At 32.4% G+C, this 24,641-nt stretch overlaps 1 protein-coding gene across 3 annotated transcripts in view; it reads left to right on the top strand.

The window, feature by feature from the left end:
* LOC111635346 (xaa-Pro aminopeptidase 1-like) overlaps positions 1-24,641 on the top strand; it is a 132,157-nt gene that overhangs the window by 84,778 nt on the left and 22,738 nt on the right. For all 3 annotated transcript variants that reach the window (XM_023380283.1, XM_023380284.1, XM_023380285.1), the window contains exons 10-13: positions 3,660-3,810; positions 7,706-7,750; positions 7,851-7,937; positions 11,341-11,450. In XM_023380283.1, coding sequence (XP_023236051.1) covers positions 3,660-3,810; positions 7,706-7,750; positions 7,851-7,937; positions 11,341-11,450 — 393 coding nt within the window. The remainder of the gene's footprint in view (positions 1-3,659; positions 3,811-7,705; positions 7,751-7,850; positions 7,938-11,340; positions 11,451-24,641) is intronic.

Raw genomic sequence — 24,641 nt, 5'->3', positions numbered from 1 at the left:
ATTTGGGGAATAAAATATTTTAGACCTTATGTATATGGTAGAAAATTTAAGATCATAACTGACCACAGACCACTTAGATGGCTCATCAAAGACGAAAGTTCAAGACTAAGTTGTTGGAATTTGGCATTGCAAGAATACCAGTTCGAGAACATACAGTCTGGGAAAGGCACACGCTAATCCAGATGCATTAAGTTGAGTATCTATAGCTTCAATAAATGAGATGTGCCCAATATATAGTAAAGCTCAGATTCAGGAACAACAATTAAAGGACCCTTTTTGCAAAGAGATTAGATGATGCCTAGCAGAAAACCCATACCACAGGAACAGAATTTGAACACAGATAGTAGAGAATTTTATCTAGATGCAGATCAAACATTATATAATAAGAAGACAAACCCGGAAAGAAATGAAACTTGGGACAGAGTAGTCATCCCCAAAATTATGGTCAAATACGTCTTGGAAGTTGTAGCTGTTTCACAATATTCCAAGTTCAGGACATTTAGGTGTGAAAAATCTGAAAAAGAAATTAGACGCAGTTTTATTGGCCTGGTATGAATAAAGACATCATACACTATTGTCAGATGTGTCAGGAATGTAGTTTGTGAAGATGTCCTCTACACGGACATCAAGCTCCCTTACAAACATTTCCTAAAATCACCAAAAAATTTGAGAGAACAATCTTAGACATTCAAGGTCCTTTTTCTACCACTAACAATGGCAATAAGTATCTCAGTTTTTGTAGATCACTTTTCTAGATGGGCAGAAGCAGTGTCATTATTAGACGTCACTGCTAAAATCGTTGCCATAGTGTTTGTTACACAGGTGATCTTACGACATTCAGTACCCAAACAATTGACTGATAGAGGTGTGAATTTTACTTCAAAAATGATCCGAGAAGTTTGTGATCTCCTACACATAGAAAGACTTCTTGCCACTGCATATCACCCACAATGCAACGACATGGTGGAACATTTAAATAAAACCTTAATAGATATCCTGATGCATTATGTACATAAAGACCAGCGCAGTTAGGAAGAAATGGTTCTTTACTCCCTTTTGTGTATAATGCCATAGTTCATTCCAGTACAAACGAAACTCCATATTATTTGTTGTACGAAAGAGACCCAGTTTATCCATTTGATGTCATAACTGAACCCAATCAACCAAGTTAAGAAAATTATGCAAGTGAAGTGAGTGTAAGACTAGCCTTAGCACGCAAGCTAGCTCGAGAATGCAGAAAAGGCCACAATTGATAGAAAAGGGTACCAACAGCAAAGGAATAGGCCTTATAAATTTTTTATAGGAGAGTTTTCATAATGGAAGTAACTATCTCATCAGGATTAAAGCAAAAACTAGCCCCAAGATGGCAAGGACCCTACAGGATAGTATCAGAGACAAGTCCAGTAACTTTATTGTCCACCATGTGTATAACAGGAAGAGGATGCACACTCATACTAACTGGATAAGCTGTGCTCGCACAAATGGAATTCATATCTTTTGTAGTGGATGAACGTAAGTCTGAAGCAGAAGCTTTCAAGACACTTGTCTTGGAACAACCAGCACCTATATCAAGAGATCCTTGGGATGAATTTATTTTAGTCAATTCAGCAGAGCCAAGTAGACTCAACAGAAACAATAGTTAACCAAGAAACATCCACTGCACAACCATCACATAGATATGCCCTTAGAAGTCTGGGACCTGTAAATAAATACCCTTGGGTTCTCCCAACCAACCTCTTTGAAAATCACATTACCAATTGATGTGATGGGTTTAGACACAGAAGTGAGACTTTGCCACAAGGTCAGGGTCATGAGCACTTGCTGTCACCTATGCCAATTGGACTATTTAAAGATTGTAAGTGGTAGTCTCTTTTATCCAGCAAAAGAGACTATCATAAAGGAAAGAGGAGAAGTCATTAGCAAAGTTGAAAGTAAGCCAACACTTTGTTTTTTTAAAAAAAAGGAGAGAGAGAGAAAAAGAGGGGCATTTTATTCTCTTATGTAATGTATTGGAAAGCATAAATAATGTTTCTTTTCTTTATAGATCATGAAGTGAGAACCAATGTCATTATATCTTTTTGCTACAATGCTGTATGTCATGCATGAATCCACAATAGTTGTGGATTCATGCATTCCACCATTGACCAAGGGAATTATTTTCCTACCTCAGCAATTTTCTAATGACAACACGCCAGTGGACAATAGCTATAGAGATAATGTTTGAAGAATATGACAGCTACCTTAATGATCTACATCATCACTCTTTGACCCCCCGTCGTAAAGGAAGTAGTTCATAGGAAAAATTATCCTATGAAGCCTTTGTGGATCCTAGCTGCTGCTGAATTGAATAATATAAATCAAGAATTGGATGAATATGAAAGGGAGTACAATGAATTGAAGTCCACCATAACTATCAGTGATGATCCAAGAAAAAAATGCAGATTAATCAACATAGGAGGAAAAATAGTAAAATTCTTGTTCGGAACGGCTATGTCCGACAAAGTAGAAATGACCAACAACAAGATAGATAGTATAAAAGTAAGTCAGAAGAAAATGGTTTACATTTTGGAAGCCAAGACTACAGTGTTGAACCAGACCCTAGAAGCAGTCAAAAATAACAGAATGTATATTGACATGTTAGTAAGATACCTTGAATACTTAGAGAAGGAATTACAAACCTTCAGTTATACCTTTGTTGTGGGTACTGCTTTTCAATATGCAGAGAATGCAGTAGCTGAATTCTGAACAAGCATCACAAATATAAGGCAAGCCATCAAATTGCTGGAATGTGACAGACTAAACTGTCACATTCCAGCAATTTGATGGATTCCAGCAATTCCCTTTGCCAAAGTCCCAGTTACTAGAAATGTTAGTGGAAGGTGAACACGCAATTACCCAACAGGATCTCCCTCATAGAACCTTTAAATGGTGATAACATTTTTAAGTACTATCAATGGATAATCACTACTACCTTTGCACTACCACGCAAGTTACGAATATTTACCAGACTTCCATTAATCACACCATAAGGGTACACCAAATGTACAGTACATGATATACAGTAAGGCAAAAATGCAAGTTATTTTCATTCTAGCAATTTTCTATGGATTATATGCCATTACAGTTTTTATACACACAAAAATAATATATTAAAAATTGATAATATCTTTAAAATTGAAAATATTTAATTTATGCTTGAAATTATGACTTTAAATATGAACAATATAATGAGAGGCTACTGTAGCATTACATATTTGTCTCAGAGTTATCTATGAAATGTCTAACATATGGCTAAATAAATTGAAAAGTATCCAAAATATTTAAATTTATTTTCATTTTTTTTTTATAACTAAAATAAAAATTGCATCTTAAATAGAATTTGATTCTAACTACAATTGTGTTTATTTGTATATTAAAAATTTTTAATAAGTGATTAATTTTTCTATGTTACTTTAAGAGATTTATTATCTACATGGTATTTTCTCTAAATCTGTTTATGTATTGTTTTTATACATAGGAAATATTTATTCTTCACATGATTATTTTTGTTAAGAATTTTTTAACATGAATTATATTGTTGCATTTAAATTTTTTAAACAAAGTTTTAATTTTATACGTAATAAGGAAAATTCATTGATGTACCATTTATTTTATTTTAGTTTATTTATTGATTCCGAAAAATGCACGTCGGATGTACATAGACATTTACAAAGCACATCGGGAAATCGTGTAAAAATTACCATGCAACCGTATAATGCTATTAGAGATACCTTATCAACCTTATTGAGTCAACAGACTGGAAAAGTTTGGGTAAATAGCATATTTTATATTTAATAATAATTTATATGTATTATATAAATGTTTTATTTTTGATTTTTAGTTTTTTAAAATTTTCTGACCTTAATATTTTTTAATACCTTCCAAGCTAAAGTTCTTGCATATGAAACAGAATAGTTCTTTTGTCAGATTACAGATTCAAATCCTCCTTCATGTATAAATGTTTGTGGTTGTTAAATTACAATGTTAATTGTTACGTGAGGAGGAATATTGTAGCCATGACAATATGTGGTATAGCTCTTGATTATGAATTTGTGAATGTGGTTAAATTTTACCTACGTGCTCCATCATGGTGGCGGTCATGACTGTTTATGCTCCCGACTGGCTTTTCCTGGAGTGGAGCTGTCAGCAGGCCACTGTGTGTATAACATCACTGGTTATTGATATGTGTGTTCAAAAACTACCATGAATCAATAACTAGTGACGTTATAAACTCGGCAGCCTGCTAGCAGCTCCCCTCCGGGAGGACTATATTCAGTCAGGAGCACGAACAATCATGACTATGGCCATGACGGTGCATGTAGATAAAATTTGAGCGATTATGTTTACAGTCCTTTCCAAAAAGTTGCTTGATTTTTTGTAGATGCTCTAAATATCAACTAACAACAATGCCAGAATACAGGATTGAATAATGTAGTGATATGAAATAGAATCATTGTTTTTATTCATGTAGGAGTAAGGAATAGAGAGAGTTAGAGAGGTTCTTTCATTACAATTGAATTGATGCAATTAATTAATGATAAACAATTGACATTTGACAATTTCTAAATTTATGTTTCAGAGCTACAACTATGAAACATATGAATTTTAATTATTTTTTTACATAACAATATCTAAGGTATTTAAATAATTTCTTAAGAATTAGATATAAATGATGATGATAAAATTTGTTAATTTAATTAAAAATTGAAGTATCAGCAAAATCATAATGCTAAAATCATTATCTTTATTAAATATAATTGTAAAGAACAAAATAACTCTAAAATAAGTTTGTTAAAATAATATAATAAAGTAATAGTGAAGAAAAGTAAATAAAAGTTTATTAAATGAAATATTTTTATTGAAATTTGTAGAATGTGAACAGATTTGTAGCTTAGCTATACTATCTGCATTTAATCTATTAAAATTTTTTAAAAAGTCTGATCAAAGAATTTAAAATCTTTAAATTCTCTGTTTCTATTTGAAGCTAGAATATAAATGAAAGGTTGATAACATCTTATTTTAAAAAATGTTGATTGGTTGGTTTCTGTTTTTTGGCATGAGCCATACAGGTTATACTGTGCCATGTCACATGGAAAATCTATATAAATATATAAAATTATATACAATATTAATAAGAAAAACAATAACATAGAGCTGTACAAATAAATTAAACATTGACAACAAGGTTTAAATAACAAGTTTTTTAAAAGTAACATATAAAATAATTAATCATGTTAATAATGAAGTGATACCAGTAAAATCCAGCAAATAATATACTTTACTAAATAATAGGCAAAAACATTTGCTTTTTGTTATTTTTAAATAAAAAAAAATATAATGGAGGCACAAACATTTTCAGTCACTTTAATGCTGGCTTTCCATTTAGTGCAATTGCATCACCGTCACACAATGATTAATAGAGCAATGCAATTGCTATCCTATGTGCCTATACACTTTATGTGAAATGGAAGGTGATTCCCAATGAAGTATGGAAATTTTTAAATGGCGGCAAAACTTTCAACTTAAAATAAAGTTTTATATTTTTCAATTTAATTTTTTAAAATCTAATATTTGCTATCTTTGCACTTTTTCAAAATTTCCACACCATGCTGTATCTAGTGCTAAAGATGATGGGTAAAAATATGATGGCACTTATGCTTGGAATTATTGATGCTGCATGTTGATTGGCTGCAACAGAATCGCCAGGCAAAAAATATACGTTGTCCCAGAACTCTTTCTCCAAAGAACTTGAAATCGGTCCTAACTGGAAGGCAATTTTCCTGTATATGAGCAATGACAAAGGCATTTGAATCACCTTGAAATCACTCTAAGTGGAGAGCTAGTATAAAGGGCCTTCATCAGGGAGAGAGCCATTTTTTACATTCAACAAGTATTTAAAAAGGAAGCATTTCCATTTGTGCTTCCATTAAATTTTGTGCACTTGAGTAAGTATGAGCAGTATGCAGTGTTTTTAATCAACTGCTTCAGCTTTTTGAGTGTGTTCAGATTTTTAAATTGTCATCATCATGTTAAAAGTTACTGGTATTATTTTGTTATTTATACTTAATTAAATCCAGTTTTTAAGTATTGCGTAGTTATCAATAATCATATCTGTTTAAATATATTAACCACTCAGCAGTGACCGATGGATATACCCGTCAAGGGCGATCGTGTGGCACTGGTGAACAACAGCTATCCGAAAAATTATTTTGCAGATATTGCCAAAATCTATTGCGAAAAAAAAAATTCACATAAAAAAGGAATTATGTAACAATAAAAAAAGACTTTTCTTTACTAGACATAACTGTTTACAAAATCTTTTTCCGAAACAGTAATGAGAAAAAAATGTTTGGGTAAATATTTTAAAAATTTTCCATGTTTATTCTCCACTACATAGGGATAGCACTATACCTGACTAACCCACTGCTGGAAGGTTAATGACTTTTAGAAAGCCCAATAGCATGTCAAGATTTGACCTCTGGCCTAAAATTCCCAACAAACTTGTATTTTTGAAATGACATCTACAAATCATCTCAAATTTGGGGCATTCATACAGTATGTGTTTCACACTTAAGGTACAGTTGGATCCACTTATACAAAATGCTACCAACTCTCAAATGTACAAAAAAATGGTTGAAGTCGTATCCAAATTTAGTATTTTTACAGAAACAACCAAACCACATAGCTAATCTATTCAAGTATTTAATATTAAAGTTACTTGAGGCAGGAGGTCTACTGAAAAAGTCATAAATATTTTTAATGGTCCAACATAATTGTGGCTAAATGATAAGCCTACAGCTAAGGCAAAACTTGACGATTTACAAGAAATGACACATCTTATTCCAGCAGACTGCTTGACATTTTATAAGAGCTTAAAAGGCAACAGTAGGATTACTGAAGATGTAGATGGCTTTAACGTGAGGAATCTTGATTTTTATATTAATAAAAATGGTGATTAATGTATGTGGTGTTATTATTTATTCTATGTCTTTTCTGAAACAAAACCAAAAAAAAAAAAAAACAAATTGTTTAAGTATACTAGTAGTGTCAGTTCAAATGCTTTTTGATTTTCTCCAAAATGCAGGATCCTACCAATCCCCAAAATTTATACAATTTCTTTAAAAAAAATTTAGTACAGTAGAGCCTCGAAAACTTGGCCTAATGTGGACCGAAGGGTGGCCGAGTTTGTGAAAATGCCGGGTTATCAGGAATGGCGTTAAAAAAATAAGTACGAGTGTGGAGTCCTCAGAAAATACTGTACTATACTTGTATGTATTGTTTGCTTGAGAATACAACAAAGAATAAACTGCCCAAATATCCTTAAACAAAGGAAAAGTACATACTTTATGAAGGCAGAGCCATTACTACATGAAAATGAAAATTAATGAATACACAGTGTACAGTAATTTACCTGATAAGACAGACCCCAGAAAAATACTTTGAGGCATAAAGCTGTCTATAGTGAAAATTAATTAACTAAGGATTTTTATGCCCTGCTAGGGTGTGGCCGAGTTATCCGGACTGCCGGGTTATCGAGTGCAGAGTTTTCGAGACTCTACTGTACTGTCTTTCTCAAATTTTTCTGATTTTATATTTGTATTTGTTATTTATAAAATTAATATTAACAATAAATATTGATACATTATTAATGCATACTTTATTTTAGATTAGCAACACATCTAGTTATTCTCTAGTCAGTTTAGTACCAGAGGTAAGTCTTTATAAAAAATAAATTAAAGGAATTAAATTATTTCTTCTATTAAAAATGAATTTTATAAAATAAATTATAGTAATTTTAATTTTTATTACAGAATCAGAGAATTGATTCACCCAATCCAATTTTATTGAAAAAGGCCATAAAAAATGATACTGAAATTAAATGCATGAATAAAGCTCAGGTAAATAATAATTTTTAAGAATAATAAGGTAGAAACAATGCATAAGAAATTGGAAATAAGATTTAATTCAAATTTAAATGTTATTTCTGATTTATGTAACTATTTTGTTTTTTGCATTAATATAAAGTTAATACAGAAATTGTACAAAGTGTCACACTTAAAATGATTTTGACTGAAATGACAAAACATTAGTGAAGTTAATTTTGTAAGGAACATTTAAAGGGAAAGTATACAAGATCAATCCCAGAACTATATGCCAACTGAATAAAAGCATTTTCAGAAGCATTGAATCTATCAACATCAGTATTTTACATAAGGTCAGTCTGTACGATTACATATACACAAAGACACATAGATGCACAAGGACACCACTTGTACAAAAACTTGCAGAAGATGCTAAATTTAAATAATGTTAAAGTTTTTAATGATTGTCCTTTTCCAAGTGCTCCAAACTACAATTTTGCTCAGGGTGATCTGGGAGGATAATCTAAAAAGTACAATCAAAATGAAGAAAAATTAAGTGTCCCTTACCCCTTACTGCCACCAAATGAATGCCCCCTATACACCCACCAGACAAATGTTGTAGAACAGTGTTTCTCAATGGGGTCGATATCACCCCATGTGGGCATTTTTCCATGTTGAGGGGGCAATTAGTAACAATTTATATTTTGGCAGGCTGAAAAACAATTTTCTGGTCAATATAGTAAAACATTATAGTAAGAATAATTGGATATTTTATTCGTTATATTGTACAATAATTAACCACTTGTTCCTCAAACTGTTGTTTAGGAATTTTTAATTAAACATAAAAAATACTTAAAACTGAGAAAAAAAAGAAAGAAATGCATTAATTTTGAAGAGAAAGCTTCAAAGTTTAACTTCCATTGTCTCTCCTTTCTGCGAAATCTGACTCTGATGAGTAATTGTGTTTACAGCTGGATGAACTTGAGAACAGCTGGTATCGACTTTTGCGGAACATTCTCATAAAATCTACAGGAGGTGAAGGGTTTAAAGTAGGGTGAATACTAGCTAACTGTATATATTTAAGTATTTTTCAAAAATTACGTTTTTTATTGCAATTTCCGACCCCCCCCCGACTTAATTAAACATATATATAATAAAATCTATTAATTAAAAAATTAAAAAACTATTGGAGGTCGTTTTTGACATCAGAAACTACCTTTAAATAACTTTACCAAAGTAAAATCTGTGCACTAGAACTTTAGAACGATGAATGAAATTTGATTAAAAAAATCCCATAAGAAANTTTAATTTGAGTATGTTTTTCGCGTTGGAACGAATTATTTGGTTTTACATGTAATCGTATGGGAAAAGATGATCCACCTTACGACATTTTCATGATACGATCTCAGTTTCGGAACGGATTAATTTCGTATCTTGAGGTACCACTGTACTAGGAACCTTTTTCCTCAACTCTCAAGACTTTCTATTATCTTCAATCCACAAATCGAATAACTTCAAAATTGCCTTGGAACTATTTTATCCTATCGGACACCTCTATCTTGTTTGCTGCTACGAAGCTCACCACGCTCGTTGCTAACAGAAGTTCACCTCACTTGTCTTCGGACTTTATACTGTGAGGTGACGTCACAATTCTGAATGCGATAACTCCCCTCATTTACATACTTATTTGCTAACAATAAACTTTTTCTATTTGTCTGGCAGCCTATTTTCTGACAATATTTGCTAACTTTTTACATTATTCTTTTTGACAATTTTCGGGATGTTTTTATTCTTTAAGGTTTAGCAAGGTCTTAAGTTATGCTTGTGGGGTCTCCCCCCCTTTTCTTGGTGCGGACTTACTTTTTTCCGCTCGGGAGCGCAAGTGTTTGCGAGTTTTTCCTACATGAGGCGCTTTTCTCTCAGTGAGTTGGTTTCTCTTCTATTTTTAAGTTTCTAAGGTGAATGGTGAGGAAATCTTTGTCCTAACAAAACATAAGCCCAAACAAAAATATAATAAAACGCAAAGATAAAAGTAAATAAAAATAACGCTTGGACTTGGTTCCTTACATTGATTCCAGCTATATATTTTTTTTCAACAACTATTTAATGTCATCGGTTTTATTTCTCTGATGGATGAGTTTATTAGATTAATGCAGTCCAAAATTGTGAAGTTTCTACACCTCCTTGATGTCCATAGATTCATCATCGATTTTGTTCAACACCCATTGTAATGATCTCCTTATGTAATTGGTTTTAAATGTAGCTATAATTCCCTGATCTAACAGTTGAAGTAAAGCAGTTGTATTTGGAGGTGAAAAATTATTTTGATATTTGGGTGATTTACATCTTGCAGATGGCTGGGTGCATTATCCAATATAAGTAGNAAATCAGAAAGTACCTTTAAATAACTTTACCAAAGTAAAATCTGTGCACTAGAACTTTAGAACGATGAATGAAATTTGATTAAAAAAATCCCATAAGAAACAATTAAGCATTAGTCGTGCGTCATTAAAGGTAGATTAAAATCGTGATAAAATTTTTTTTAAAAATTTGGAGACTTAAAAAACATCCAAAAATCAAAAAAAAAAAAATTCAGAGGGTTCAAAAGACAGTTTGTTTTGTAATACTATGTAACCTGCCCGAGTTATCTCAGGTCCGGACGTTAAGCGGGTTAATAAACAAATAACATTATACTAATCACTAGTCTATTCGATGCATTACAAATTTGGTGTTAGCCTTGGCCCTCAGCATCAGAATTTTGAAGTGAAGGGGCGATACTACGTAACAGTTTTATTAAAGGGAGCGACAATTTGTTAGAGGTTGAGATACACTGTTCTAGAATGTTTATGATGAAACTAGAAGGAAATTTTGAAAACAAACTCAATATTAAAACTAAGACCTTCTTGAACAATCCACAGTCACATAGTATAACTAATTGATTGATAATGAGTTATTCATTAATAAAATGTAATTTTAGATTTGTTGTTTAAGAATTTTTTAGATTACTAGTTTAAATTTCATTCCTAAAGCTTCTGAGGGATCCAAGACCCATATCACCTCCCATAAGTAGCCCCAGACTTTACCTAAATTCATTTGTACCATTTCCAGCAAGTGAGTCAAATTTTATGTGGGACACTATATAATAGGTTTTAGATTTGCAATTCTCATGCTTTTTAGAATTACTTTTACTATACATAATAATTAGTTTTTTTTAATATAAATGGAATTATAATGTCTTAAAATCAGTAATTTTTACAGTTTTTAATATTTTATTATTAAATAAATTCTAATAAGTTTAAAATTTTTCTATTTAAGTCAAAATAAAATATAAAGTTTTCAAAAAGAAAATGAACAAAAAGTTATCATGAGTAGTTTTAATTCAATACTTCAATTTTATTGTAAATTAATATTATTTTTAATCATAGATTAATATCTGTAGGTTAAAGATGCAGTTGCTGTTTGTGAATTTTTTGCTTGGTTAGAAAAGGAAATAGCTATGAATGAAGTGACAGAATTATCAGCGGCAGCAAAGTTGGAAGAATTTAGGAAGTAAATTATATTAAACAACTAAAAATAGTTAAAAATAAATTTATATAATTTTTGTTTAACATTACAATAAGTTAATGAAATTTCATTGTCATAAACATAAGATCTCTTTGGTATAACTTTCAGTAATCAGTAATAAATAATTTCCTAAGTATATATATATCTGTGTGTGTGTGTGTGTGTGTGTGTGTGTGTGTGTGTGTGTGTGTGTGNTTATTATTAATAAAATAAAAGGACGACACTTACAAAAAAAATTTTTGTTTCAGTCATTTCTTTCATTGTTCGCACCATCAGCAGTTCATAAAATCACAAACTCACGGAGATGACCTTCCTTTTTAGGCTACTGCCTCCGTAGTTAAAATGCAAAAATGATAAGGAAGGTCGTCTCTGTGATTTTATGAACTGCTGATGGTGCGAACAATGAAAGAAATGACTGAAACAAAAGTTTTTTTTGTAAGTGTCGTCCTTTTATTTTATTAATATTAAATAATCGTTGGCCATGTAAAACTTATTATTTTTTACTCTACTCTAAATTTTTCTGTTGTAAGTAGTTTTCCACACTTGGTACAAAATAGTTTAAAAACCATTTCTTAAATCATTCAGTAGTCTTCCAAGCTTTTTTATTTGCTGTCCAGTATACTGGTAAATTACTCTTACTTTTATTTAGGTTTTTCATTGCATGAGGATTGAGAGATTTATAAACCAGCATAGGTTTTACCGTTAATCACCTGAAGCATTACTGCACATAAGTAATGTTACATGGTTTTTTGATACCTTGAAACCTGACGCAACTTTTTCGTCTTTAGAAATATATGTTTTCTTAGGCATTTTTTTTCCATCACTGAGCAGTCGGCATTAAAAACCAGGTTTTTAATGCCGACTGCTCAGGGATTTAATGCCGACATTAATTATTGAAGAAGATGGTTAATTAAATATCCACCGTCTTCAATAATTCTTTTTAATTCCATTGGATAAATTTCAACGGCTTCTTTATCAGCTGATGCACTTTCACCCTCTATTTTTAGGTTTTGTAGTGATAAGCATTTTCTCATACAAACAAACCACACTTTGCTGGCTACAAAATCTGGATTAGTAGCAGTTTTTCCATTTTCCTTTAAGTAGTTGTAAATTTTCAAGGCTTTGTGTTTAATAATATTGGTGCTCAGTGGAATCCACTTTTTTGAATAGTCTTCAATCCAGATGCTAAGGGCTTTTTCCATCTGCTCAATTATTGCTGCCTAGGACGAGATGTCATGTTGAGGAGATAGAACAGTCTGCAGCAACAGAATCTCTAATTTTCTGTTCATTTTTCCTTATAGTCCGTATTGTTGCTTCATTTAAATCCAACAATTTGATGACATATATTTTTTTTTTTTGCCCATTTTGAGTCAATCTAAAATTTGTAATTTTATTTGTTTGGAGATGAAGTGTCTTTTAAGAGACATTTTTTTTTTTTTCGCTAGACATAGCTTAGGGCTACAGATTCATAAAAATAAAAACATAATTATTATTTAAAAACGGTTGAGTACAGTACTACAGTACTTACCTGAAAATTTTTAATCTACATAGCCAAAAAAAGATACACAATTAAAGTCTTAAAGTATACTTGTAAAGGTGTGGATTGTCTCAAGGTTCGGAGGTGTGGTTCAATGCCTAAAAACCGGTGACAGAATAAAGATAGTATGGAATAAGGGAAAAACACCTGGCAACACCAAAAGCAGAAGCGTCACGGTCTGGCAACACTGAAACAAGTTTCGAGAAGGACTGCGTGTATCAACAGAAGGCGGGAAAAGAAAATTTACATACTTAAGTATTAATAGTTCACGAAAATTATGCAGGAAAATCTGATAGTACGTATGCACTTAAATGAAAAATGTCAAATGAGGTATCTTTTGCACTTAAAAGCTTTATCATGTTTATTCAACTGTTGTACGGGGATTTCCCTAATTTCAGATTAGATAAAGTTTGCTTTTAATAGTTTTTATTACCTATCATGTTGTACAAGAGTTTTATCCAATTCTTCAACCATGTTAGAGTGAATCTGTTCTGTAGAAGTGCTGTGTTATACAGGGGTTACCTGTAATCCTTTTTCATTGCAATATTGGGAACAAATGCCCTTCAATCGAGAACAGTATAAACAGATGGGACATAGGGATGATCAGAACTTTGAATATTTGCCTTTTAACCTGATGCATTACACACAAGGCTGGTTTGGAAACAACCCTAATGTTGAATGGGCCCTAGATAACACCATTCCTAAATATTTAATGCTGACCAGTCTGGCGAAATGCCTTTGACAAGCAAATAATGTATCACAGGAGTTAAATAAGGATAATGTAAGGTTTAATCGTAATGGAAGTAGAATAACCTCAGTGAAAACGAGAGAACAACATTGGGATTTAGAGCAAGTAGTAGATTATCTACATGAAGCTACTTGTTTATTGGTGTTGGAAAATCTAAATTAATAGATAGAGATTTACCTACCCCTTGTACTTTAGTCTGTGAAAATGAGAATAAGAGGGCAAAATTAACAATAGACACAGGGACAGCATTTTTTTTTTATCAAAAAGATTTTTTTTCTGAACTTATACAAGTTAAAGAAAGCTGAAACCAGAGAGGTGGAATTACTTAGCGTCGCTGGACACACAATAGATATGATCGGGAAATTTGATTTAACATTTAAGATTGGGCTATTGAATTTTAGACACAATTGCTATATTGTGGACCCCAAAATAACAGAACCTAATGACGGGATCCTAGGTAGAGACATAATAGAGAAAAATGACCTTACGATTGCGATAAAAAATGCAAAGCTTATTTTTCTTACAGGTAACAAAGTTACATTCTGGGGATTGACAAACCTTCACAGTAATGCTAATAACCCATGTAACATAAGTAAGAATGATAGCACGCTTGCAATGGTAGAAAGACAAAAGAACAGGAAGGATAGTTTAAATCAAAGGGATTTAACCCAAACAAATAATTATAGAGAGGGTAGGAAAGTGAGTAAAAGAAAAAAACAAAAAAGAAACAAAGAAAGATTAGAGAGACAGTTTGTAGAAGAGAGAAATTAAAAGGGAGACAACCAGAGAGTGGTGGTGGTAAAGCATGACTCCACCATTCCCCCTTATAGATGGGTGAGTATGTGGCAAGCATGTCAATAACCAGATAGTTGAGTCATGTCCACTTGAAAGGGAAGACCTGATAGTTGCTAATGTGTTGAAGGTACCCAGACACGGAACTATTCCCATAAGGATAGTGAATGTAAGCACATAACCCCTAAAGCTGAAGCAAAGTAGGCACATACTTCCAAGTGGAATAAGAATCAGAGGAGGAGGCAAAAGTAGATAGGATATCTCGGGTTGAAGAAAATCCCATGACCAGAGCCAAATTTGCTAGTTTATTTGATTTGAAAGAAGTAAGTAAAGACAAATTAACCCCTTAAACAATTCATTATACAAATATCAGCAAGTGTTGTAATTCAAACACAAATAATTATCATATTTATCTTCAGGCACTTGGCAATACTCATCATCAAGTTTTATTCAGTTGATTTGAATCTTGATCATCAAGTTTTATTCAACTGAATAAAACTTGATGATGAGTATTGCCAAGTGCCTGAAGATAAATACGATAATTATTTGTGTTTGAATTTGACTGAATAAAACTTGATGATGAGTATTGCCAAGTGCCTGAAGATAAATACGATAATTATTTGTGTTTGAATTACTACTAATAACTACAAGCACGGTTTCAAAAGTATCAGCAAGTGTTCACAAAACATGACTTTGACTTGTTTTGTGAACACAAGTATTATGATTAAAGTATTATGATTAAAGTATTATGGTTAAAGTATTATGGTTAAAGTATTATGATTAAAGTATTATGATTAAGGTATTATGATTTAATTCATCACTTGAGAGAAACGGGAAACAGGCCCCCATTTATCATACTCCTTATTGCATTTTGTATGCTCAGCGGGAATTAATGAATAATCTAGTGGGAGATATGGTGAAGAGCGGGGGTAGTCGAATCGTCCAGTTTCCCATGGTCTGCGCCAGCCCTTTTGATAAGGAAGAGTGATGGAAATTGGAGATTTGTGGTGGACTTTAGGCAATTAAATCTGTACTAATATTATTAAGAGGTAATGTTTGTAAGTTTGTATGCAAGGGCTAATCCCCGAAACTACTCATCCGATTTCAAAAATTCTTTCACCAATATTTACAATGGAACTTCAGGGTGGACATAGGCTGTATATTATTCCATTAAACTTTCATAAAAATTAAAAGATATCATCTAGGGTTAACGCTTTTATGTCCAATAGATGGCGCTACGAGTACAACAACTTAAGTTTGCTTTTCTGTGAGGATGAACTAAAGCAGATCATCTGTCTATATAAATAAAAATGTAATGTTTGTTTGTTCCTACCGATTCCTTTGAAATTTTGACACAACACTGCATTCGAATACACCCGTGCTTTTATATAATATATGTCGAAATTTCCCTACTGGGGGGAGAGGGACAGAATTAAGGCTTACCGTAAAGAACTCTGCTTCTATTTATGCTATTTTAGATGCGGTTTTTTGCATTTTAATAGGGTACGTCAACAGAATATACACTAAAAAGGGATTTTTCAATATTCCCCCCGTGGGGGAGAGGGACAGGATTAAGGCTTACCATGAAGAACTTGGCTTGTATTATACTATTTTAGATGCAGTTTTTGCGTTTTTGATTGCGTTTTAATAGGTTACTATTAAAACGCAATCTTACTAGCAGACCCCACCACGTGGTGGTGTCTGCTAGTAAGATAATAAAAATAGATCCTTACCCTCTGCCCCTCATCCAGGAGTCATTGAGCTTACTTGGAAAGGTGAGATATTTTTCAACAATGGACATTTTAAGTGAATATTGGCAGTTACCCCTGAACCCTGACTCAAAGCAAAAGACTGAATTCACTACCCTGTCGGGACATTCCCAATTTAATTGTATGGCTATGCGACTTTGCAATGCAGCTGCAACCCTCTAATGCCTTGCAGATTTGATATTAACTAGCCTAAAACATAAAATTTGTCTAGTTTATATGGACAATATCATGGTGTTCAGTTCAGACATTAATTCGCAATTGGAGCACTTAGAACTCATTTTTTAATGCCTAGCAAGTGCCAGAATAAAACTTAAGCCCAAAAAATGCAGTTTTTTGAAGTAACAGATAATATTTTTGGGGCACGAAGTCTTGGAAGAAGGGATTCAACCTAACCCTTCAAAGATCAAATGCGTGAAGAACTTCCTCAACCATGCAATGAACGTGATGTGAGGACCATTTTAGGATTAATGGGATACTGTAGAAGGCACATTTTTCAGTATGCAAAAATATCTAAGTTTTTCTGACCTACTGAAGGTAGATAACAAATTTTGCTGGACTGAAGAACACAGAGATGTTTGAGATGCTAAAGGAAATTTTGGTGTCCACTCCCCTTTAGACTGTCAAAATCACCAGATTTTGCCAAACATGTCGCCAAAATGAAGGGACTGTCAAAATCACCAGATTTTGACAGTCCCTCCATTTTGGCGACTGATGCATCAAACACTGCCATTGGAGTCATAGTATCGCAGGAAGATGAGCAGGGTGAACTCCCTGTGGCCTATACTATTCAATTACTCAAGGAAGCCTAAAGAAATTATAGTATGACAGAAAAGGAGTGTTTGGCAGTAATTTGGGGAATAAAATATTTTAGACCTTATGTATATGGTAGAAAATTTAAGATCATAACTGACCACAGACCACTTAGATGGCTCATCAAAGACGAAAGTTCAAGACTAAGTTGTTGGAATTTGGCATTGCAAGAATACCAGTTCGAGAACATACAGTCTGGGAAAGGCACACGCTAATCCAGATGCATTAAGTTGAGTATCTATAGCTTCAATAAATGAGATGTGCCCAATATATAGTAAAGCTCAGATTCAGGAACAACAATTAAAGGACCCTTTTTGCAAAGAGATTAGATGATGCCTAGCAGAAAACCCATACCACAGGAACAGAATTTGAACACAGATAGTAGAGAATTTTATCTAGATGCAGATCAAACATTATATAATAAGAAGACAAACCCGGAAAGAAATGAAACTTGGGACAGAGTAGTCATCCCCAAAATTATGGTCAAATACGTCTTGGAAGTTGTAGCTGTTTCACAATATTCCAAGTTCAGGACATTTAGGTGTGAAAAATCTGAAAAAGAAATTAGACGCAGTTTTATTGGCCTGGTATGAATAAAGACATCATACACTATTGTCAGATGTGTCAGGAATGTAGTTTGTGAAGATGTCCTCTACACGGACATCAAGCTCCCTTACAAACATTTCCTAAAATCACCAAAAAATTTGAGAGAACAATCTTAGACATTCAAGGTCCTTTTTCTACCACTAACAATGGCAATAAGTATCTCAGTTTTTGTAGATCACTTTTCTAGATGGGCAGAAGCAGTGTCATTATTAGACGTCACTGCTAAAATCGTTGCCATAGTGTTTGTTACACAGGTGATCTTACGACATTCAGTACCCAAACAATTGACTGATAGAGGTGTGAATTTTACTTCAAAAATGATCCGAGAAGTTTGTGATCTCCTACACATAGAAAGACTTCTTGCCACTGCATATCACCCACAATGCAACGACATGGTGGAACATTTAAATAAAACCTTAATAGATATCCTGATGCATTATGTACATAAAGACCAGCGCAGTTAGGAAGAAATGGTTCTTTACTCCCTTTTGTGTATAATGCCATAGTTCATTCCAGTACAAACGAAACTCCATATTATTTGTTGTACGAAAGAGACCCAGTTTATCCATTTGATGTCATAACTGAACCCAATCAACCAAGTTAAGAAAATTATGCAAGTGAAGTGAGTGTAAGACTAGCCTTAGCACGCAAGCTAGCTCGAGAATGCAGAAAAGGCCACAATTGATAGAAAAGGGTACCAACAGCAAAGGAATAGGCCTTATAAATTTTTTATAGGAGAGTTTTCATAATGGAAGTAACTATCTCATCAGGATTAAAGCAAAAACTAGCCCCAAGATGGCAAGGACCCTACAGGATAGTATCAGAGACAAGTCCAGTAACTTTATTGTCCACCATGTGTATAACAGGAAGAGGATGCACACTCATACTAACTGGATAAGCTGTGCTCGCACAAATGGAATTCATATCTTTTGTAGTGGATGAACGTAAGTCTGAAGCAGAAGCTTTCAAGACACTTGTCTTGGAACAACCAGCACCTATATCAAGAGATCCTTGGGATGAATTTATTTTAGTCAATTCAGCAGAGCCAAGTAGACTCAACAGAAACAATAGTTAACCAAGAAACATCCACTGCACAACCATCACATAGATATGCCCTTAGAAGTCTGGGACCTGTAAATAAATACCCTTGGGTTCTCCCAACCAACCTCTTTGAAAATCACATTACCAATTGATGTGATGGGTTTAGACACAGAAGTGAGACTTTGCCACAAGGTCAGGGTCATGAGCACTTGCTGTCACCTATGCCAATTGGACTATTTAAAGATTGTAAGTGGTAGTCTCTTTTATCCAGCAAAAGAGACTATCATAAAGGAAAGAGGAGAAGTCATTAGCAAAGTTGAAAGTAAGCCAACACTTTGTTTTTTTAAAAAAAAGGAGAGAGAGAGAAAAAGAGGGGCATTTTATTCTCTTATGTAATGTATTGGAAAGCATAAATAATGTTTCTTTTCTTTATAGATCATGAAGTGAGAACCAATGTCATTATATCTTTTTGCTACAATGCTGTATGTCATGCATGAATCCACAATAGTTGTGGATTCATGCATTCCACCATTGACCAAGGGAATTATTTTCCTACCTCAGCAATTTTCTAATGACAACACGCCAGTGGATAATAGCTATAGAGATAATGTTTGAAGAATATGACAGCTACCTTAATGATCTACATCATCACTCTTTGACCCCCCGTCGTAAAGGAAGTAGTTCATAGGAAAAATTATCCTATGAAGCCTTTGTGGATCCTAGCTGCTGCTGAATTGAATAATATAAATCAAGAATTGGATGAATATGAAAGGGAGTACAATGAATTGAAGTCCACCATAACTATCAGTGATGATCCAAGAAAAAAATGCAGATTAATCAACATAGGAGGAAAAATAGTAAAATTCTTGTTCGGAACGGCTATGTCCGACAAAGTAGAAATGACCAACAACAAGATAGATAGTATAAAAGTAAGTCAGAAGAAAATGGTTTACATTTTGGAAGCCAAGACTACAGTGTTGAACCAGACCCTAGAAGCAGTCAAAAATAACAGAATGTATATTGACATGTTAGTAAGATACCTTGAATACTTAGAGAAGGAATTACAAACCTTCAGTTATACCTTTGTTGTGGGTACTGCTTTTCAATATGCAGAGAATGCAGTAGCTGAATTCTGAACAAGCATCACAAATATAAGGCAAGCCATCAAATTGCTGGAATGTGACAGACTAAACTGTCACATTCCAGCAATTTGATGGATTCCAGCAATTCCCTTTGCCAAAGTCCCAGTTACTAGAAATGTTAGTGGAAGGTGAACACGCAATTACCCAACAGGATCTCCCTCATAGAACCTTTAAATGGTGATAACATTTTTAAGTACTATCAATGGATAATCACTACTACCTTTGCACTACCACGCAAGTTACGAATATTTACCAGACTTCCATTAATCACACCATAAGGGTACACCAAATGTACAGTACATGATATACAGTAAGGCAAAAATGCAAGTTATTTTCATTCTAGCAATTTTCTATGGATTATATGCCATTACAGTTTTTATACACACAAAAATAATATATTAAAAATTGATAATATCTTTAAAATTGAAAATATTTAATTTATGCTTGAAATTATGACTTTAAATATGAACAATATAATGAGAGGCTACTGTAGCATTACATATTTGTCTCAGAGTTATCTATGAAATGTCTAACATATGGCTAAATAAATTGAAAAGTATCCAAAATATTTAAATTTATTTTCATTTTTTTTTTATAACTAAAATAAAAATTGCATCTTAAATAGAATTTGATTCTAACTACAATTGTGTTTATTTGTATATTAAAAATTTTTAATAAGTGATTAATTTTTCTATGTTACTTTAAGAGATTTATTATCTACATGGTATTTTCTCTAAATCTGTTTATGTATTGTTTTTATACATAGGAAATATTTATTCTTCACATGATTATTTTTGTTAAGAATTTTTTAACATGAATTATATTGTTGCATTTAAATTTTTTAAACAAAGTTTTAATTTTATACGTAATAAGGAAAATTCATTGATGTACCATTTATTTTATTTTAGTTTATTTATTGATTCCGAAAAATGCACGTCGGATGTACATAGACATTTACAAAGCACATCGGGAAATCGTGTAAAAATTACCATGCAACCGTATAATGCTATTAGAGATACCTTATCAACCTTATTGAGTCAACAGACTGGAAAAGTTTGGGTAAATAGCATATTTTATATTTAATAATAATTTATATGTATTATATAAATGTTTTATTTTTGATTTTTAGTTTTTTAAAATTTTCTGACCTTAATATTTTTTAATACCTTCCAAGCTAAAGTTCTTGCATATGAAACAGAATAGTTCTTTTGTCAGATTACAGATTCAAATCCTCCTTCATGTATAAATGTTTGTGGTTGTTAAATTACAATGTTAATTGTTACGTGAGGAGGAATATTGTAGCCATGACAATATGTGGTATAGCTCTTGATTATGAATTTGTGAATGTGGTTAAATTTTACCTACGTGCTCCATCATGGTGGCGGTCATGACTGTTTATGCTCCCGACTGGCTTTTCCTGGAGTGGAGCTGTCAGCAGGCCACTGTGTGTATAACATCACTGGTTATTGATATGTGTGTTCAAAAACTACCATGAATCAATAACTAGTGACGTTATAAACTCGGCAGCCTGCTAGCAGCTCCCCTCCGGGAGGACTATATTCAGTCAGGAGCACGAACAATCATGACTATGGCCATGACGGTGCATGTAGATAAAATTTGAGCGATTATGTTTACAGTCCTTTCCAAAAAGTTGCTTGATTTTTTGTAGATGCTCTAAATATCAACTAACAACAATGCCAGAATACAGGATTGAATAATGTAGTGATATGAAATAGAATCATTGTTTTTATTCATGTAGGAGTAAGGAATAGAGAGAGTTAGAGAGGTTCTTTCATTACAATTGAATTGATGCAATTAATTAATGATAAACAATTGACATTTGACAATTTCTAAATTTATGTTTCAGAGCTACAACTATGAAACATATGAATTTTAATTATTTTTTTACATAACAATATCTAAGGTATTTAAATAATTTCTTAAGAATTAGATATAAATGATGATGATAAAATTTGTTAATTTAATTAAAAATTGAAGTATCAGCAAAATCATAATGCTAAAATCATTATCTTTATTAAATATAATTGTAAAGAACAAAATAACTCTAAAATAAGTTTGTTAAAATAATATAATAAAGTAATAGTGAAGAAAAGTAAATAAAAGTTTATTAAATGAAATATTTTTATTGAAATTTGTAGAATGTGAACAGATTTGTAGCTTAGCTATACTATCTGCATTTAATCTATTAAAATTTTTTAAAAAGTCTGATCAAAGAATTTAAAATCTTTAAATTCTCTGTTTCTATTTGAAGCTAGAATATAAATGAAAGGTTGATAACATCTTATTTTAAAAAATGTTGATTGGTTGGTTTCTGTTTTTTGGCATGAGCCATACAGGTTATACTGTGCCATGTCACATGGAAAATCTATATAAATATATAAAATTATATACAATATTAATAAGAAAAACAATAACATAGAGCTGTACAAATAAATTAAACATTGACAACAAGGTTTAAATAACAAGTTTTTTAAAAGTAACATATAAAATAATTAATCATGTTAATAATGAAGTGATACCAGTAAAATCCAGCAAATAATATACTTTACTAAATAATAGGCAAAAACATTTGCTTTTTGTTATTTTTAAATAAAAAAAAATATAATGGAGGCACAAACATTTTCAGTCACTTTAATGCTGGCTTTCCATTTAGTGCAATTGCATCACCGTCACACAATGATTAATAGAGCAATGCAATTGCTATCCTATGTGCCTATACACTTTATGTGAAATGGAAGGTGATTCCCAATGAAGTATGGAAATTTTTAAATGGCGGCAAAACTTTCAACTTAAAATAAAGTTTTATATTTTTCAATTTAATTTTTTAAAATCTAATATTTGCTATCTTTGCACTTTTTCAAAATTTCCACACCATGCTGTATCTAGTGCTAAAGATGATGGGTAAAAATATGATGGCACTTATGCTTGGAATTATTGATGCTGCATGTTGATTGGCTGCAACAGAATCGCCAGGCAAAAAATATACGTTGTCCCAGAACTCTTTCTCCAAAGAACTTGAAATCGGTCCTAACTGGAAGGCAATTTTCCTGTATATGAGCAATGACAAAGGCATTTGAATCACCTTGAAATCACTCTAAGTGGAGAGCTAGTATAAAGGGCCTTCATCAGGGAGAGAGCCATTTTTTACATTCAACAAGTATTTAAAAAGGAAGCATTTCCATTTGTGCTTCCATTAAATTTTGTGCACTTGAGTAAGTATGAGCAGTATGCAGTGTTTTTAATCAACTGCTTCAGCTTTTTGAGTGTGTTCAGATTTTTAAATTGTCATCATCATGTTAAAAGTTACTGGTATTATTTTGTTATTTATACTTAATTAAATCCAGTTTTTAAGTATTGCGTAGTTATCAATAATCATATCTGTTTAAATATATTAACCACTCAGCAGTGACCGATGGATATACCCGTCAAGGGCGATCGTGTGGCACTGGTGAACAACAGCTATCCGAAAAATTATTTTGCAGATATTGCCAAAATCTATTGCGAAAAAAAAAATTCACATAAAAAAGGAATTATGTAACAATAAAAAAAGACTTTTCTTTACTAGACATAACTGTTTACAAAATCTTTTTCCGAAACAGTAATGAGAAAAAAATGTTTGGGTAAATATTTTAAAAATTTTCCATGTTTATTCTCCACTACATAGGGATAGCACTATACCTGACTAACCCACTGCTGGAAGGTTAATGACTTTTAGAAAGCCCAATAGCATGTCAAGATTTGACCTCTGGCCTAAAATTCCCAACAAACTTGTATTTTTGAAATGACATCTACAAATCATCTCAAATTTGGGGCATTCATACAGTATGTGTTTCACACTTAAGGTACAGTTGGATCCACTTATACAAAATGCTACCAACTCTCAAATGTACAAAAAAATGGTTGAAGTCGTATCCAAATTTAGTATTTTTACAGAAACAACCAAACCACATAGCTAATCTATTCAAGTATTTAATATTAAAGTTACTTGAGGCAGGAGGTCTACTGAAAAAGTCATAAATATTTTTAATGGTCCAACATAATTGTGGCTAAATGATAAGCCTACAGCTAAGGCAAAACTTGACGATTTACAAGAAATGACACATCTTATTCCAGCAGACTGCTTGACATTTTATAAGAGCTTAAAAGGCAACAGTAGGATTACTGAAGATGTAGATGGCTTTAACGTGAGGAATCTTGATTTTTATATTAATAAAAATGGTGATTAATGTATGTGGTGTTATTATTTATTCTATGTCTTTTCTGAAACAAAACCAAAAAAAAAAAAAAAACAAATTGTTTAAGTATACTAGTAGTGTCAGTTCAAATGCTTTTTGATTTTCTCCAAAATGCAGGATCCTACCAATCCCCAAAATTTATACAATTTCTTTAAAAAAAAATTTAGTACAGTAGAGCCTCGAAAACTTGGCCTAATGTGGACCGAAGGGTGGCCGAGTTTGTGAAAATGCCGGGTTATCAGGAATGGCGTTAAAAAAATAAGTACGAGTGTGGAGTCCTCAGAAAATACTGTACTATACTTGTATGTATTGTTTGCTTGAGAATACAACAAAGAATAAACTGCCCAAATATCCTTAAACAAAGGAAAAGTACATACTTTATGAAGGCAGAGCCATTACTACATGAAAATGAAAATTAATGAATACACAGTGTACAGTAATTTACCTGATAAGACAGACCTCAGAAAAATACTTT

Source organism: Centruroides sculpturatus, unplaced genomic scaffold (genome assembly GCF_000671375.1).
Source record: "Centruroides sculpturatus isolate CEXI.00-Female unplaced genomic scaffold, Cexi_2.0 scaffold784, whole genome shotgun sequence".
Lineage (NCBI taxonomy): Eukaryota > Metazoa > Arthropoda > Arachnida > Scorpiones > Buthidae > Centruroides > Centruroides sculpturatus.
Note: the sequence above shows the minus strand (reverse complement) of the source record. Positions and strands in the feature narration are given on the sequence as shown.